Here is an 18,843-nt window from a genome sequence, read left to right as displayed (position 1 = left end):
AAACCTAATTGTATTTGGTTCAGATTTGCACTACAAACAAATAGAGCCTAAGTTTTTTGCTTAGAGCTAATAGGTCTTTCAAAACTTATGATTTCTTTTAAAATTCAGGTTTATGTATTTTTAAAACCTGCACCTTAATTTTCTTGTGCCTTTCACTTTAAAATTAAAAGCACTATACCATACATACTTAAACAATGATTAAAATTTGTATATGGGATATCTTCTCTTTCACTTTTTAATTTTATTATATGTCGCTAATACTATACCATACTATTTTTTTTTTTTACTTAAGATGTTGATCCTAGGATCGATTATGCCCACAAAGCATGAGATGGGAGACAGTTCAACAATCCAATAAACTTTTATTTATTCATTTATTTATTTTATTCAATTTAATAAAACGTTATCTAAACATTTATTTATTTATTTAATAAAATATAATATATTATTTATTTTTATTTACTTTTTTTATATTTTATTTTTAAAGTATTTATTTGGTTAGGAATAATTTACTAACAAACTATTATTACTAGCAAAAAGGAAACTAGATTAGGGTTATCAATGGGTTGGGTCGACCTAATGGACCCAAACCGACCAAACCAATTATAATAGTTCCGGTTCTATGATTTTGTCTCGATTAATGATTTGGTTGGTTTCAGTTCTTGCCTATCCAGAACAATTCAAACCCAAAACCAATTATTCCTGCAATCACTACCTTCTTTTTTGGTATTGTGTACTCTATTCCAATTGGATCTTCTATTGTTGATTGAATTTAACAATACTATAATTGAATCAGTTAAACTGGTGTATTTACCTTTTGTCCCAATACTATGTTGTTGTAGTTTTCTTTGGCAAATGAGCTTTGCTATATTTAATTTTAATATGTGACCATTTAAAAACAACACTCAAATAAATCCAGTTCTTTAGCATGTGTTGACAACTCCAACAGTAAATAAATTCATTTGCTTGATATGTTATTTGACTCCTTGTAATGGTTGATTTTATCAACTTCTCCCACTGGTGAAGAGTATAGGTTCACTTTTCCTCTTTGGTGATATTTTAGTATTGCCTCAAGCTCTTAGCATGCAGATCTTGTGTTTATTTTGTTTCTACTTTAACATCTATAACTTGTTTTCTTTATTTCTAGTATTGGAGGCAAACCCATGGAGAGAAGCTTCAAGCTCGTATATGTGCTGACCCATTGGGAAAACCAGTTATGCACAATGAAAACAAGAAGCCGCAGGCCTAATTTGGTTTTGTGAGTTATGTTTTCCTTAACAAATCCTATCTTATTCATAGCTGATGTTTTCATTTTCTATAGTGAAGTTGAAAGAGAGCTTGGGCTCTTGTTTTCCAAAGGAGGAAAATGGAGATCTGAAATAGGAAATAAGACTAAGCAATCAAGAACTGGGACAAGGTTTCAGATGCTTGTGGAGGATATCAGGGAGGGAGTGCTTGTAAGTGATTTTATTTTCTCTTCTGCTTCTCGAGATATATTAACAAATTAACATCTAATTGAGGAGCAGTATTTGTGTTGAAGAATGGTATTAAGTGTCTTTCCTTTCAATAAATGACATAAGGGAATATGTCATCTAAAAATGTAAAAATTAAAATGTTGTTCCAATATGATGATTGTTCTTATGAAAACCCTATGACCAATGGCTCTTGTCTCCATGCATTCCAAAGAGGATGTTGAGAATCTGTTACTCTAGATGGAGTAGCTTTATGCCTTTACCTTAGAGAAATAAAGCTCAGGTTCAAGAACCTTCAAAATCAGATATGAATTCCAAAAGCCAAAATCATCATTTTTTTGACGAGTCGATCAACCATATTGCTTTCATTCCTAAACCTTCCTCGGTTCTCTAGTTTCTAAATGATCACCTACTGTATCAGGAAAGTACAATTAAAAAAAACTTTAGTAGCAAGAAACCTTTTGTATTCAGATACCAATCATGTATCAAAATCGTGAGTTTGAAATTCCTTTACTTGTTACATTAGTCAATCACATTGTGATAGGCATTCCATTATATGTGTAAAATGTTAGACAGTTTTGTATGCCTTTAGTTTCAATCAGAATGATATACTTTATGAGTTTATTGTAAATGAATAAAAGTGCATATATGATTCTTGTTCCATTAGTATGTTTCTGTGTAATATCCTTAAACTGGACACTTAATGAGACTCTTGTTAGTTTAGAATGTTTATAGTCAATGGGTCGGTCTGGGGAGATCTATCATGACAAAACTGACACTGTGATGTCACCAAGTCGGTTGGGGTGGCCTGTCTCAGCTGTCTATGTGCATGATTAATTGAATATTTGAATTAGACTAGATTTTCAGTATTGCCCTAGACATTGGAGATTGATGAACAAAACTGAAAAGTTACATCCGACCTCTAGACTCGATTATGATACTGTACTGTGTGTCGGATTAGACTGTCTTTGATGTACCATTCAGTGAGATTCTTAGCGGGAGTCAAAACCTAGGTATGTTGAGACAGTCTGAGAATTTATCTGAGTCGATGATCATAGTAACATGATCATCCATTTTGTCGGACAAAGGTAATGATTGGGGATGCACTCTCATTGATGGAAACTACGTGTTACAAGATGGCTTGGCCCAATGGCCACTTATGGTAAATATTGGGCCCATAGAGCCCATGAGATGAGTTTCAGGGGGTGTAATGTCTATAACAGTGTATTCGGTCAGGCCTTATAACAAAGGTTGGGCCGAACCCATGTGGTTGATGTGTAGATCAATGTTTGGGTCTCACGTCATACAAGGAAGCCCAATTGGGCAGCAGTTTGGAAGGCTAAGTGAGTACATAACCTTAAATGGACCTTAAGCTCATTTCGAACTTGGCCAATTTGATTAGTCACTTAAATGGGCAAATTCTGAGATGGATCAGTTGATAGGATTAGGCCTAGACCCTATCCACTTAGAGAGTCCAATATCTAAATAAGATTTAGATCTAGAAGTCTCCTAAGTAGATTAGGAGATGATTGATTTGATCTACAGATAAAATAAGTATTATCCCTTATCATTTAAAAGGACTTCTAATCCAAATATGATTTAGATAACAAATTCCTAATGGGATTAGGAGCTGATCCCTTTGAGTCTATAAAAGGAAGAGGGGGCGGTAGCCTTTAGATATGCAACTAACACATTCTTGTCTTCAGAGCTGAGACCACAAGAAGAGAGAATTCTACATCCTGCGAATACTCTCTTGCTGCTTCCTTCCTGCAGCCGCCGCTTTCAACAGTTTGATCTCTAGTTCTTGGGAGAAATCAAGATTTGATCTTGACACCAATCTTTTGGAGAAAAGATTGGTTGGAACTGTATTCACAAACCATCCAGTTGATTCTTGCGAAGGGTCAAGTTCTTTTGGAAGAACACTGTTGATCCTACTCCACCCTACATTGCGCCATGTTCAACGGGAGCAGTTTTTGGATCTTTCTTTGGGCGTGAACACCTCCATTAGGAGATGTTGTTTCTCCGAATCAGGTATAATCCCTCCCTACTCCTTTTGGTTTAGATCTGGTTCAGTATATAGTTCAAGAATGATTATTGAAAATATGATTTTCTAAATAGGGGATGTGATTCCCAGTTGAAGGGAGAAATTTTTTTGAAATTTGCCCTCTTATTTCGCAATTTTTGGGCGTCTATGTGATGGATATTCTATCCCTTCAGTGGTATCAAAGCCATGTTCAAATCTTGAACCATTCTGTTTCAGATCTGAAACTGCGCAAATAGGCAGAAGGCGTTCTACCCAATTTGTGCAGATATGGGTTTTGGAAAATTTGTTCCCAAAATTAATGGGCAAATAATCTGAAATTATTTTATATAAATCTGATTATTGTTTAGAATAGTTCTTTATGATTTTCTTGATTTATGGATTGTTCGTACAAGATGAGACCGAATTCTTGTTTTGCGCAGGGAAAACTACAAGATTTGCAATTTCTTGATTTATTTATTACATTTGCTCTGTAAATAATTTTTTTTTAGATTGAATGTATAAGTATTCGATCTGATGTAATTATTAATAGAAATAAGATTTTTATTTATTTTTATTTTGGATTGAAGATGGCGGCGCAGAAAGGGAGATTTCGTAGATGGGACATTCACTATCTGCGATTTACAGTTTATGAAACTGCAAATTGTGACTTAACCTCTGTTTTGTAGGATGGATTGTGCGAACATCCTTGTTTAACTGATTCTTGTTTTTTTTATCAGTTATTTAATTTTAAATTATTTTTTTGAATTAAAGATTTAATTAAAGATCAAACCCTAGACCCGTTCGAACCAAGATTGGTTCAAACTGTTTGGACCAAATCTAGGGTTTAATCAATGTTGAAAGTCAACCTTAATTTTCCCACTAATGAGTTTGAGGATTGATATTTAATTAAATGGTTAATTCGTCCCAACCTGTAAAGTCTCTGTTTTAAATAGTTAAAACTGCCAAAAGCCTATTCCAAAGGATAAAGCTATATGGGCCGAATTGGGTAACCCTAATTCAACCCATATACCTAGATAATATTAATGGTTAATATTATGGATTTAAAACGGGCTTCCAATGGGTCTTATAGATGATTAATTGATTGGATTGATTTATCCTTACATGAGATGTGTGGATGTGTGATGTGTTACGTACATGGGCTATAAGTGCTTGACCCATGTTCATTTAATAGTGGTTTTTGTGCATATCATGGCTGAATGCACATCATTATCATGGTGTCCATTTTCGTCATTGGATGACTTCCCTCAGTGGTGTGTCTCACACCTCATCAAGAGGTTACGTGTGGAACCCTAGCCGATTAAGGCCCATCGAAATTTGACTTTATGAAAGTCACTGGGAGCCACTTTGGTTTGACCTAAATCAAATTAGGGCGTAATTAACTGTTTCTTCCAGCTAATATGAGCGCATGTGATAGGGAGATTCATATAATGAATTTTTTTAAAGGCTTTCCATCATTAGCATGAGGAAACGCACCAGAAAATGGGTTATTCATTAGTTGTTGGGCTTGTCTAAGTGTTTCATAAGATGATAGGGGTGTTATGGACCGATGTAAGAGGGGCTTCACTAGAAAATGAGAACTCTCTTACGGTTATGAACATGATGGGTAAGCACTCACTGGACAGAAATGCTTATCTGAAAACGGCTCTGAACCTTATCTGATAGAGGCCAAAGGAAAAATTCATATGATGAGTGGATATGATCTTTCACAGAAAGGTGATGGGGTTATGTAGCTGAAACAGTTGGTTTTATGCACTCTATGTGATTTTTCACATTTTCAGAGATAATCCGTAGTTTCCGTCACTGAGAAATGAGGGAAATCTTAGAGATGAATAAATGGAAATGAAACGTAGATTAAAATCCATATCTATGTAATGAACATGAATCAATTAAGTTGTGGACTGATATTTGTTATTTTATCAGAAAATGGTAAACGGACAATTTGCAAAGCTTCTTGATGACAAGCTAAATTGCTCAATCTATGCCGACTGGTACAGGAACCTTATGTTGGTTTTAACTTTTGAAAAGTTGGATAAAGTGGTCAAAAATCTTGTCCATGATCGTCCAGTAGATAGGGTTTTTGAAGTCCGTAGAAGAGAATACCAAGAATGGGAGGAGAAAAACTCCTTTGCCCGCTAGTTTATCATTGCCTATTTGGACAATCCAATTCAAAGGCAGTTCGATCAGATCAAACTTGCCAATGACGTATTGGATAGTCTCAAGACAATATACGAAGAACAGAATTGTTCTACTCGTCAGAAGGTCTTGAAACAGTTCATGACCGTGTAGATGTCCAAGAGCCAACAAGTTCACGACAATTGTCTTCGGATGATGGGTTATATCAACGAACTGGAGGCTCTTGGATCCGGGCTAGATCTGGTAATACAGATCGATGCTATTATCAATTCTCTGCCTCCATTCTTTAATCCATTCATCATGAACTACAACATGAACAAGCTGAATGTCAGCTTACAGGAACTTAGCAATATGTTGCAGAAGGCTGAAGAATTGATTAAAAATGATGAGCCCATTGCCATGTTTGTTGAAACTGGCAAATCGGGCAAGAAAAAGAAGGCAAAGAGAAAGCCCAGAAGAAGGCTAGCAAACCCAAGAGGCAGAAGAAAGACAAAAAATCGGATGCCTGTCACTTTTGCAAGAAGATCGGTCATTGGAAAATGAATTGTCCTGCCTACCTGGAATTTAAGAAAGGTAAATTTGAAACTTGTGTTATAGAAACCAATTTATTGGTAGCTTTTGCATCCTGGTGTATTGACTTCGGGGCTTTAACTCATGCGTGTAACTCACTGTAGGGGTTCAAGGTAAGCAGAAGGCTGAATGAAGGAGAAGTCACACTCTACTTGGGGACTACTACAATTATTGCAGCCGTGGCCATAGGAACTATGGAGTTAATTTTTAGAGAATGAATAATTGTACTGAAAGATTGTCTTTATGTACAAAATTTAAGAAGAAATTTGATTTGTCTCAAAATTGTGTGTAGATGGTTATTTTGTCTTATTTTGTAATACGATTACTATTAAAAGAAATAGCAGATTCATCGCATACGGGGAATAGAGAACGGTCTCTATGTTCTACATCATTCTCTAGAAACTAACATAACCGAAATTACGTCGGTTGAAATCCCCAATAAGAGAGTTTGTGATACAGTTAATTCCACGTGAAATTAACATAACCGAAACTACGTCGGTCGAAACTACATTCAAGCAAGGGTGCAACAATTGTTTTATATTTTAAATTTTTAAATAATTAATAATTAGTAATATTGTATATACTTTTAATAATATTTTATAATATAAATATAACAATAACTAATTTTAGTTAGGTGGTTCATCAAATTGGTGAAACCAATTAACACAACCCAACCCAATTCGAGTTGGTCGGTTTTTAGTATTTATGGTGGGTTTCGATTTAGCAATTTCCCAACCTAACCAGGTTGAGTCAATTTCGGTTTGACCATTTATAAATCAACAAAAACCAAATTGACCATTCCCTAGTAATAATATTATTATAATTTTTAAATTTATTTTTTTAAGTTTAAATCTTTTGAACCAACCAACCAAACCAAAAATTAACCCAAACCAATATAACTCGAGTTGGCTAGTTTTCACTAGTGGTTGGTTGGTTTCGAGTGACCAACTACCCAACTTGGCTAGATCAATTTGGTTGGCCAAACAACATATATACAACTGAACCAAACCAATCTATGAACACTCCTAATTTCTAAAAATACAATAAATATAAATTTTAGTATTTATAAATATATAATTAATATAGATTAAAATTTTTAAATTATTATTAATAAATACTAATATTTTAAAAGTTATTTTCTAGAATTATTAATTGATATAAGTGAAATAATATTTTTATTATTAGTACATTAATAATTATTGCAATTATTATTATAGTTTTTAATTAATATCTATTAAAAACATTTTTTGAAAGTTATTACCTATTGTTTTTATTTGAAAGCTTTAATACCTCTAAACTATTTAATCTATTTTTCATTATTTCAATAATATATAAAAATGAATTATTTATATTTTATATTCTTATTATCAAATATTATTAAATCTATTATAATTATTTTTGTGTTTTTTATACAATTTTTAAGGTTATTACATGATTTATTTATTTAATCTATTCTATTTGTTTTTAAATAATATTTAAAATAAGATTTAGTTATTGATTTTATAATATTTAAAATTAGTTATTTACAATATTATTTATCTATTTAAATAATATCATTATTTAGTTCTTTCAATATTACTTATTTGTAGAATTTCATAATCCATAAAATTATAAGTTATATTATTATTACATAATTTCATTATTAATTTTATAAAATATAAAATTATTATAAGTTATACTATTATAACGGTTTTCTATTTTAATAAAATTTTCTGTTTATTACATAACTTAGTTATTTTAACTATTTAAAACTTAGCTATGTTAAATATTTTCGTTATTTAACATATTTAGTAATTTAAAATTTTAAATAAAATATAAAATATTTAAAAATTTTCATTATTTTAGAGTGATTACACAATATTAAGTATTTTGTTATATAGTATTTATCTATGTTGAATATTTTGTTATTTATAATATTTAGTTATTGAAATTTTTAAATAATATTTTTAACTTTAAGTTTTTATTATTTGAATAATATTTAAGTTGAATAAGTCATACAATTATAATTTATATTATTAGTACATAATTTTGCTATGAATTTCATAAAAGTATAAATTATTAATAATATGAATATTATTAAATCTGTTATAATTTTTGTGTTTTCAATGAATATTTTAAAGTTTTTACATAATTTCATTATAATTAAATAATTCTTACATTTTTAATTCAAACTTTCTTTTGATAGATATAGATGAAATGTAGGGGATATGACAAATAAGAATTAGAGATAATTTAGGAGAGAAACTCTCCACTAAATTATATATAATTTAGGAGATAGATGTGAATTATAGATAATTTAGGAGAAAGTGGGGGGTAGTGGTGCCACTTGGCTAGATTAGATTAGATTTTGTCAGTGTGAGATGTTAGGAATAGTTTTAAGAAGGGGTATACAAAGGGATAAACATAGAGGAAAGAGAGATGGGCCTATTATGTTGAGATGTCAAAATGAGAGAGGGAGAAGGGAGTGATGAGGTGGCTTCATGATGGAGCAAGTGCGTCTAAAATGAAGAGGGGAAGAGTTCTCCGTTGGGGTAAGGGAGAAGGCTTTGGCCATTGGGTTGGGTACTTGGGTCATGTCAGGATGGAGTGACTTTGTGTCAAATTGAGGTTGAACCAAATTTATGTTGAATTGAGGTTGTCATCTTTAACTAAAATGTCTTAATTTTGATTACTACACTGCACAATTAATGTGCATGTGGATTGTGGGGTGAATTTTGTGGAGATTGGAGAGCCCATCCGAACTCCCTAGAACATCATTGGGGTAGTAGATTCGAGTCTCGATCTCCTCCTCACACTGACATCATAACATTGTCTTGGCCATACATTAGAAACATTTCTCATGCTTATATTTATTACTGATAAAGAGATGTTTCGAGTACATCGTAGGATGTGACTGTAAGGTCATTGTGAGGAGCGCTCTATGAGGAACATATCCCAATTCAACATGTTCAGACTCAGCCTTTTGGGGTTGGGGCACAATTCACCCAATTGACCGTGTAGGCCAGCTTTTATATGTCCATCATGGGTCCTAAGGCTTGTTTGGTAACGTTATGCGAGAATGTTTTTTGCACATTCCCGGTGTTCTCACAGAGCATAAACGTGTTTGGTACAAGAAAAAAAAAGGTGTTTTCATGCGAGAACAACACCCAAAGAATGCATGGTTCCCATGATGTTAACCCTATTAGCGAACACCTGTTAACGACTCCCATGTGAGAGAAGAGGGATTTTGGGCATTTCGCACTAAATGATAGAAAGAAGCCCTACCAAACATTTTCTTCCAACAGTGAACTCCAACTCATCGCTGTAAATCTTAAAGGAAGGAGGGATTCCCTTGGCTCCAACCAAACGATGAGCAAACAGTAGAAAGCACTAACAACATTTCCGACCAGGAATGTGTCAACAGGTATGTTGTCTCGTCACCGTACTTGATTTTGTATTGTGTGCTTTGTTTTAAACTCACATTTTCTCTGACCAGATTCACCTGAAATCATTTTTGCTCCCACTGCAAATATGAGTTTTAAACAATCTCTAACCAATATGAATTGAAATCATTTTTTTATATTATTTTGTTTGCATTTGTTATATGTTGTGCCGAATGGGTGGAGTTTCTTCTCTAATACTACCATTGTGTTTTGTTATATGTTGAATGTCATGACGATTGTCCTTTGTTATGTGTTATGAACCTTTGCCCATGTGTTGGATTATTATGTCTTTTGTTATGTATTCTATTACCAATATGATGCATGATGATCATTTTAATTTTGAAATAAAAAATAAAAAATGGATAAAATAATAAAGGAATTAGCATATCTATATGAATGAAAACATAGGGAAACTACTGGGAATTGGCAGCTCATATTAAAGAATCAAGTCTAGTATTGATACCAAATAAAGAAGCCAAAGGTTAAAATTTTTAGTTTGATGGATTAAGTTCCATAGAAAAAACATGTATGATATTTGTTGATGTATTTTTTTTGTTCAATGGATTAAGTTCTATACAAAAAACAAGTTTGGTATTTATTGACATATATTTTATTGTTCAATAGATTAAGTTTCATACTAAAAACCAACTCCACTATATAATAAAATGGGATGCTTGTTGATTCCAGAGCTCCCACACCCATCATGACTGAAGTTGAGTTGATTTCAACTGATGGGGATTTCAAATCTCTCTCTATATATATTATCAATTGAAAGTTGATTATATTGGCTGAAATAATATGATCCAAATCAGATGGAATAAGTTCCCACACCCATCATGACCGAGAGTTGATGATGCAAATCAGATGCAATTTTTTTTTTTTTGTTGATTACCAATTGGAAGTTGATTATAATAACTGAAAAAAGATGATGCAAATCAGATGCAACAAGTTCCCACACCCATCATCACCGAAAGTTGATTTCAATTCTCAAAATTTTTTATTTGTTGAATATCAATTAAAAGTTGATTATAATGACTAGCACAAGCTGATGAAAATCAAATGGAATAAGCTTCCACACCCATCATGACCGAAACTTGTTCTATCGGAAAGAAATTGTGGATGGTGGTTCTATCGATACCCTAATGGAGTGGTACATCTCTTATCGGTTATATGTTTTTATTATGAAATATTTTGGGTATTTAATAATAGAGTTTTTTTTTTTTTTTTTAAGTAGGCACAGGAAAATGATTTCATTTGGGTAGACCAATTCATACATCGTGATGGTGGCTGACATGTTGAAGTGCGAAAAGAATCAATGAACAAAACAGGGATCGTTTTGTAGTGCCATTATTGCTTGCGGGTGTTGTTGCATCATGGCATGTTGGGCTTTTGTTTTATTTCTTATATGTTTTGTTTTGTTCTTCAAGTGATCAAGGATTAGGTGGTAACAACATGAAGACATTACTATGATAATGGCACGTGTTTTTTTATGGTTAATTTTAGGCTTAATGTGGGTGAATTTACAAAATTGTTATGTTAAGAAATAGTTTCATTATCCAAATCCTATTTCTATTATCGTAGAATAAAAATTTGTTCTTGAATAACAATTTACGAAAATGTATCTGTTACTTCTGAAAAACAAGAAATAAAATTATTGTTATGGAACAAGAATAGATAGGAACGTTGCCAAATAGGGCATAAATTTATGATGCATATATCCGGGCCGTCTCAATTCTTAAACAATTCAAGAGCAATCATGGCCATAAGATTATAAGGAGAGGCTGGACCATCAATGATGGGCAATTTGGTAGGGCTAGTCTTGTTCATGGGTCGGGCTGGGCCTTCACTCTGTATTAACAGATTTTTCTAAGGCTCGAGCCCGAGCCCGGCTCGACCATCGAGCCTACGACTTGGGCTTGAGCCTGACCCTCATAAAAAGCCCGAAGCCCGGGCTTGGGCCTGAGCCTGAAATTTAGCCTATACTGTTATTATTGCTGAAGTGGCTGAGAGAGAGAGAGAGAGAGAGAGAGAGAGAGAGAGAGAGAGAGAGAGAGAGAGAGAGAGTTATAAAGAAAAGAATACAAAATGTATATATTAAATTATAAATATATATTTTAATAAATATTATATTATTTATATATTTTATATAATATATAAAATACATATTATATATTTTATAAAATATATAATGCTTAGTCAGGCCTAGTTGGGTTTTTTTGACAAATCTCGAGCTCGGCTCGAAACATAGTTGGATTTACTGTGTTATGCCCGAGGTCAGGCCCGCGGGCCTAATTACACGACCAAGCCCGGCTGGGATGCGGGCCAGGCCATCGGGCTACCCGACCCATGAAGAGGTCTAGGCAGGGCTAAAGCTTATGGTAAATTTTCAGGCCCAAGCCCCCTTCTCATTCAGCATTCCTTTCAAGTTTCATCTGACCAGTTTCCATAAGACTGGCTCGGTGGGTCGGTGCTACTGGTCCTGGCCTGGCCCCTGCGGCTCTCTAGCTACTAGCTAGATGTAGCCGTAGGCCCGTGGGCCGTGGCCCAATCCCCCTTCTCATTCCTGTGTGCAGGTTTCCTTAACTTTTTCCCTTTCTTTACCTACCTTTTTCCTTCAAACCAAACACCGCCTAAGATATCGTGTCCTTTCGCCCGAAACACCCCCCGGAATCGATATTGTTGTCTTTGAGCGGTTTATTTTAAACAGAGCCCGAGCTCATGGCGCTTCCAGAATCAGCGCAAGAAGAAGTAGAAGAAGAGAGATGCCAGTCTCCAGCTTGTCACCCTTGTGCCCCCTCTTCTGAGGTGCGTAATTTTAGTGCATTAATGAGCGAACTCGGCCTGTTAATTCAAACCCTTACTCCCTTAGCTCGTTCTTCACTTTTACACAGAAACCCATTTCAATTTGTTGGAATATTATAAATCCGGAGTTTCTTTTCAATTTTTCCACAGTCTAGCTGCAATTTTTATTTGATGTTATTGTCGAATGGCTTTGGTTTTCTGAGTTATGGCCAATTATATAGTCTGTGAGCCGGTCGTTATTTTTTATTTATTTTTAAATGTTTCGGGTAAGTGGTTCTGCTTGGTAGTAGCATTTAGGATGAATTTAGTATTTCTTCATCATTCTGTGTACTATTTGCTTGTGTAGCATTCATACAGCTTAAATAATCAGTAAATGATTCAGTTTCTCCATGCCATTTGGACGAGTCAGTCTATCTAGCATGTTTGAATCTTTGCCAAGTATTTTTCAGTCTGTTGTGTTTTGTAGTGGCATGACTCAATGAATTGTGGCCGACTTGGCCATAGTTTCAGGCCATGCTAAGACAAGCTCTCTGGAGTTACAGGCAATGACCTGCTGCTTCTAGGAAATTTTTCCTGTTCAAACAATTGACAAGAAATTAGACATCCCTTATGTTTCATGATAATCAGATGATGGTAACTTTATATGTTTGTTAGAAAATCAGCAACCGTTCTTCTGTATGACTGCCTATTTTGATGCTAGGAACACTTCAAAATTCAATTGTATCATGAGATTAAATGCTTATTCCTGATTTGCATTGCAGTTGTTTGATATCTCAACCACAGTAGACCCCAGCTATATCATCTCATTGATACGAAAACTTATACCACACGATGTGAGTAACAAAAACATTCCACATGGGATAAATGAGAGAAAATCCTTTGTGCAAGAATCAGGCACTGGTAGCATAGAAGAAAGTAGTATGCCTCGTTCTGGATTTTTGAATTCCCCCAAAAATGGAACTGATGTGATGGATATTGGGATTGATTTTGATGGAATTGATAATCGAAATGAAGGAGATGAGATATCCTCCCATAATTCTGAACAACCTGGGGAATCTGCAGGTGAGGAGGCCTGGGAAGAGTATGGCTGCATTTTGTGGGACCTTGCTGCACATAGAACTCATGCAGAATTTATGGTAACCAATTTTTAAATGTTTCCTGACTCTTATTCCCCTTTCTTGTTAATTCCGAATTCATACATGTTATCAATGATTTGTAACTGGACCATACAGAAAACAAGAATGACTTTGTTGCCATTAAAAAAGCCAGAAAGATTCTAGTCCATTTTTTTATAGTTTCAACCACTGCCTGATCTGATGGGAATGCCCAAAATGCCCAAACTATTGAACTGGGGGCCCTCCTGATTTTTGGTTTTCCTGGTTCCACCACTTGATCCAATTTTCAAAATACTGTTTGTGATTTTAATCCTAACAACCAACTATAGCCCATATTTGCCCTCTTATTATTGTTCTTGGAAAAAGGTTCTAGTAAAGATTAAAGATAATAAGACTCTACTGAATTTTGTTAGAATGTCAAACTGATTATTTGGGCTCGCAGTTAATGCTCAATGGTTAAGTAAACAATGTCTTAGTAGCGTCAAAGGACGTAAATTTGATCATGTGCTGTCTATATAAAATTTCTCAATTTGGAGAGGTTCACAGAGCCTTGACATTCTGGTGAAATCTGCAAGGAAATCTTGTACTACCACCATTTCAGTATTGTTTTTCCTCTTCTTGTTTGTTTGTTTGTTTTTCCTAAGCAAACATCAAAATTTGAGTGCAGGTAGAAAATCTTTTACTTGAAGTGCTTTTAGCAACTCTTACTGTTTCCAAATCTGCAAGGGTTACGGTAATACATCATTTAGCAACTTCTTGTGCTTACTGATCTCCTTGTTTTTCTATACCATAGTTTCACCTTTTTTGTGTTTTCTCTTTTTTTTTTTTCCAGGAGATTAGCTTGGGAATCATTGGAAACCTGGCCTGCCATGAAGTTCCAAGAAAAAATATAATCTCTATGAAAGGATTGGTTGAAACTATCGTTGATCAATTGTTTTTAGATGACTCTCAGTGCCTTTGTGAAACTTGCAGGTAATGAGCAATAAGAGGACACTTGATTTCTTCTGTAGTTTCTTGCTTTGGTAATTCCGTAAAAGATTGAATCAGCTATGGAGCTAAATGACTAATGCAAAGTTATTAGGAAACTTTTGAAACTTAGAAGAATGATCTTCAAGTGGATAAGGTGAAGCTATTCAGTTAATTTATATTATCTGGTTGTAAATGAGGAATTAATGTGGATATTCTTCTACTAGTGCTTGTTATATGGGATTAACCTCTGCCATTCACTTAGGTGTAGCTCTCCTTAAGGTACTTCATTGCCAAATAGTTTTGCCTAACATCCTTGGCAATTGAAGAGTTTTCAGCTAATGCAATTAGTCAAAGATTAGGGAGGGGTCTTGGTGCTTGGCTCATTACCCAACAGTAGATAATTTTAGTATATATCCTGGTTCAGATTTGATAGATCCCTTGGGAAAGGAATTTGGTGGAGGGCTATGCTGGATTCTGTTTGGAAAGGGATTTTTTGTATGAAAAAAAAACTCTTAGCTTAAATATCTTTTGGTTCTGGTGGGGGATTTTCATCTCCATATTTTTCTTATCTCTTTTCTTGCACGCCAATAAAGATCATCCTTGCTTATTAAAAAGAATTTCTTAAGGTCTTTTGTGCATCCACCAATGTACATATTATCTGTTATGTATTAACAATCTCATTACCATTTAAAAAAAAAAAACAAAAGGAAAAGAAGAAATTCTCTCTCGTGGTCTCTACTAATGAATTATATTCATGTAAAGATTCTCGGAGAGTGTTTTTAACAGACAAGTTTCTTATACCATCATATTATTCATTTGTTTGTTTATTTTACTGTAAGGTGCCTTTTTAATGTCAGCATTCTGACACAGGTTATTAACTTTGGGTCTTCGAGGTAGTGGAGCTGTTATTTGGGCTGGAGCATTGCACCCTGAACATATCCTCTGCCGTATTTTATGGATTGCAGAAAATACATTAAATCCTCAACTACTAGAAAAGGTAGATCAAGTAATACACTTGTCATGTAATATCGCATGACAGGTGGTAGCATAATCTATTTTGAACTTCCAGCATCAACAAAATTATCTATTTGTTTTGCTGGTTACAGACAAGTTAACCATAAAATATACAATTATTTTGTAGTTTTTCATTTATATCTTGGGAATAACCAGATAAAATACTATTTTGTTTTGGAAAAAGGTAATGCAATATTATTGAAATAAAAGCAGCACATACAAGCTGAGATCAGTCCCAGAAAGGCAGACTGATCAGCTCAGCAATTACATACTCCACCAAGAACTGGAAAGAAAAGCAACAGACAAATTACAATTTCTACACTCAGAGACTGACACCCAAGAGATTAACTTGCCCACAGCTTTCTGGATTAAATCTTCTGGACTTAAGGCCTTATTACAGAAAAGCCTACTATTCCTCTCAGGCCAGATGGACCATAAGACAGAACTAGGAATAGTCTTCCACACTATCTTCCTTTTCTTGTTGAGCCCTTTGATGTTCCAGCAACACAAAAGCTCCTTTACTGATCTTGGCATAGTCCATCTTAAGTTCATGGAGCTGAAAAAGTGGTTCCACAGCTGAGAAGAGAATGGGCAGTGAATACACAGATGGTCAGTAGATTCATAATTGTTCCCACACAGACTGCATGAAAGGTCCAAAAGCTGAATGCCTCTTCTCACGAGATTAGCTCTAGTGAGAAGGTCCAAAACCAGATAAAATACTATTGTTTCCGAATTAAACCTTGTGCTCATATTTGATCCATGTATAGTGATTTAACATAGTTATTGATAAATTTTGTTTATTCTCATGGTATGATGTGATGACTTTTTATTAAAATGTTATAGTAGAAACAACTTTGAAAAGAAATTAAATTCTGATAAAATCATTTATGCATAATAAGAAACCAAACTGGCCTATATCAGATGAAGTAAGCAACAAAATTAAACACCTAAGGATCTGTATGAATAAGCTTTTTCTTGTAGTAAAAATATTATATTTGGTACTTAAAGTATATAATTTCATCCATGGAGGCTACATGGCTGGAGGTGCAACACCTCTCTCTGGTGCGTGTGGAAGAAAATCTGATAGAAGCTACACCCATTGCTGTGGTGGGAAATGATGATCAGTTTGAAGAAAGGGTTGAAGACCCGCATCAGTTCAAGTCACAGGAAGGAGGGGTGAGGAAAACTGATTTGTCAGAGCCAAATAGAGTTCCTGTTCAATAAAAAAATAGTAAAGTCAAATTCATCAAAAAAAAAAAAAGTAAAGTCAAGGCGTCCGCCTAGATAGTCCAGGGAGGTAAGTCTTCGAATATTTCCGCCTCCTCTTCTTGGGTCTCTTTGAAACTTTTGGGACTGGGAAAATTCTTAGGAGTCTCAATAGAGGGGATGGAGGATGAAACAATTAAATTTCTGGAGGGGGTTGAACAAAGAGTTCTTATGGAGAGAGGGAAACTTGTGGCAAAGAGAGGAGGAACAAACTCGAAGAGAAGTAGAGAGATGATGAGGCTCACTTGGGGCCTAAATGATAAGGCAGGTAGCAGTGAAGGGATTGCGAGGGGAGCTAAGAAAGCTTGATCTAGAGGGGTTGTGTTTGATCTAATCTTGCAGTGTATACATGGATTTAAAAATTTATCATGGAATGTAAGAGGTTTGGGTTCGGGTAGGAGGAGATTGGTGGTATGTGATTCTCTGAAGAGGTTCAATTCGAAGATTGTCTTGCTTCATGAAAAGAAATTGGAGTGCTTGGATGCTGCCGTTGTCTGGAGTATTTGGGGTGAGGGGCAGGTTAGATGAAAATCGAAGTCAGCAACAGGCAATGGAGGTGAGAGGCACCTTGACTTATCCTTGGGTCATTGGAGGTGATTTCAACGTTACCTTGTCTGCTGAAAAAAATGCCAGAGGTAGAAGAACAAGAGCTATTCTGCAGTTTGTTGATTTTATCAACAGATTTGAGTTGATGGACCTTCCTCTTCAGGGCAGTTGGTTTACCTGGACTAATAATCAAGACAATCCCACTCTAGTGAGACTGGACAGGCTTCTGGTTTCTTCAAATTGGGAAGAAGTTTTTCCTGATTTTAGGCAGATTGCTCATATCCCAATTCAGCTTGTCTGTGGCAATCAGGAGAATATCAGAACTCCGTTTAAGCTTGAAAATGCTTGGTTTGAAGGTGAAAAACTTATTCCTTTGTTAAAAGCTGTTTGGAAATGATGAAGCGCGATCCGGCTGGTCTTAGCTGTCCACGACCTTGCTTCTGAACGGGGTAGCAGGGAACCTGAAACGGAGGAGATGCGGAAGCTCCGGGGGGGAACCCGGCGTAGCGGCTCCGAAGCTCAAGTTAGAATCCTTCAAAAGCAAGATAATACCAGATAGCGCAAAGTTTTGCATACCTTGTTTGTTGGGGGCAGGGGGCTCTTATAATCACTTCGCACACTCGCTCTGAGGCCCTTGTCAGGTCGGGTATGATTACCCTTGTGCTTGTCAATTTGGCCGTCGTCCTTTTTGCTGGGACAGAACCGTCACTGCCTAACCGTCTCTCTAACTGGAGATGGCGATGTTAGTGGCGGTGGTAGGTGGCCGTTTAGAGTGCGGCCGCCAAACGTCAGATCCCAAGTCAGTCAGGTGCGGCGCCCTCGGGCACGGACTTCCTCAGTGTTAGGCATGGTACGACTTGTTTGGTTTTGGTGCCTAGAAGGTGATGCGGAGTGCTGAGCGAGGTGAAGTCTTGAGCTCGGAGGTATCTATAGGGCAGGTCAGTTCGGCGAGGTGTATCTCGAACTGTTACAAGGTTGGCCAGTTCGGCGAGGTGTATCCCGAACTGTTACAAGGTTGGCCATTTCGGCGAGGTGTATCCCGAACTGTTACAAGGTTGGTCAGTTCGGCGAGGTGTATCCCGAACTGTTACAAGGTGGCCAGTTCGGCGAGGTGTATTCTGAACTGTTGTGGCCAGTTCGGCGAGGTATATCCCGAGCTGTTACAAGGTTGGTCAGTTCGGTGAGGTGTATCCCGAGCTGTTACAAAGTTGGCCAGTTCGGATTACTCTGGTTTTGGGCCAAGGGTGAGTTCGGGCCCCCCGTAGGGAGTTCGGTCCACTGGTGTCCCCTTGTTCACGCCTTAGGCTTGGCCCTTTTGCCGAGCTGTTGTTTCTGCCACGTGTCGTGTAACAGTGAGGTCGGGCCAAATCTTCCTTCATCAATTGCCCCCCACTCCTCGCGCCAAGGGTCTTGCCCTGGTGCGGGGAGTTTCGCGAGGTAGTAGGTGGATTTGTCCCATCCTTCGAATCTTGATTGCACGAGTTGCTTTT

General features: G+C 35.8%; 1 protein-coding gene and 2 long non-coding RNA genes across 13 annotated transcripts in view; all 3 read left to right on the top strand.

Moving 5' to 3' along the window:
• Positions 1-18,843, top strand: part of LOC148871012 (ARM repeat superfamily protein) — a 38,791-nt gene that overhangs the window by 4,309 nt on the left and 15,639 nt on the right. For 5 of the 11 annotated variants that reach the window (XM_088968371.1, XM_088968373.1, XM_088968369.1 and 2 more), the window contains 5 exons: positions 1,148-1,457; positions 13,205-13,579; positions 14,226-14,291; positions 14,391-14,530; positions 15,398-15,524. In XM_088968371.1, the coding sequence (XP_088824497.1) occupies positions 1,266-1,457; positions 13,205-13,579; positions 14,226-14,291; positions 14,391-14,530; positions 15,398-15,524 (900 nt within the window). In that variant the 5' untranslated portion in view covers positions 1,148-1,265. Of the gene's footprint in view, positions 1-1,147; positions 1,458-12,116; positions 12,447-13,204; positions 13,580-14,225; positions 14,292-14,390; positions 14,531-15,397; positions 15,525-18,843 lie in introns of those variants that run through there. The other 6 variants (XM_088968374.1, XM_088968375.1, XM_088968378.1 and 3 more) reach the window with 3 other exon arrangements.
• Positions 3,179-4,209, top strand: LOC148871014 (uncharacterized). The gene is made up of 2 exons (XR_016106903.1): positions 3,179-3,503; positions 3,936-4,209. It is a non-coding gene; the product is annotated as an uncharacterized LOC148871014 (long non-coding RNA).
• Positions 5,807-6,507, top strand: LOC148871013 (uncharacterized). The gene is made up of 2 exons (XR_016106902.1): positions 5,807-6,222; positions 6,324-6,507. It is a non-coding gene; the product is annotated as an uncharacterized LOC148871013 (long non-coding RNA).

The sequence above is a fragment of the Nelumbo lutea genome, chromosome 2 (genome assembly GCF_056320005.1).
Source record: "Nelumbo lutea isolate HS-2025 chromosome 2, American lotus-T2T, whole genome shotgun sequence".
Classification (NCBI taxonomy): Eukaryota; Viridiplantae; Streptophyta; class Magnoliopsida; order Proteales; family Nelumbonaceae; genus Nelumbo; species Nelumbo lutea.
Note: the sequence above shows the minus strand (reverse complement) of the source record. Positions and strands in the feature narration are given on the sequence as shown.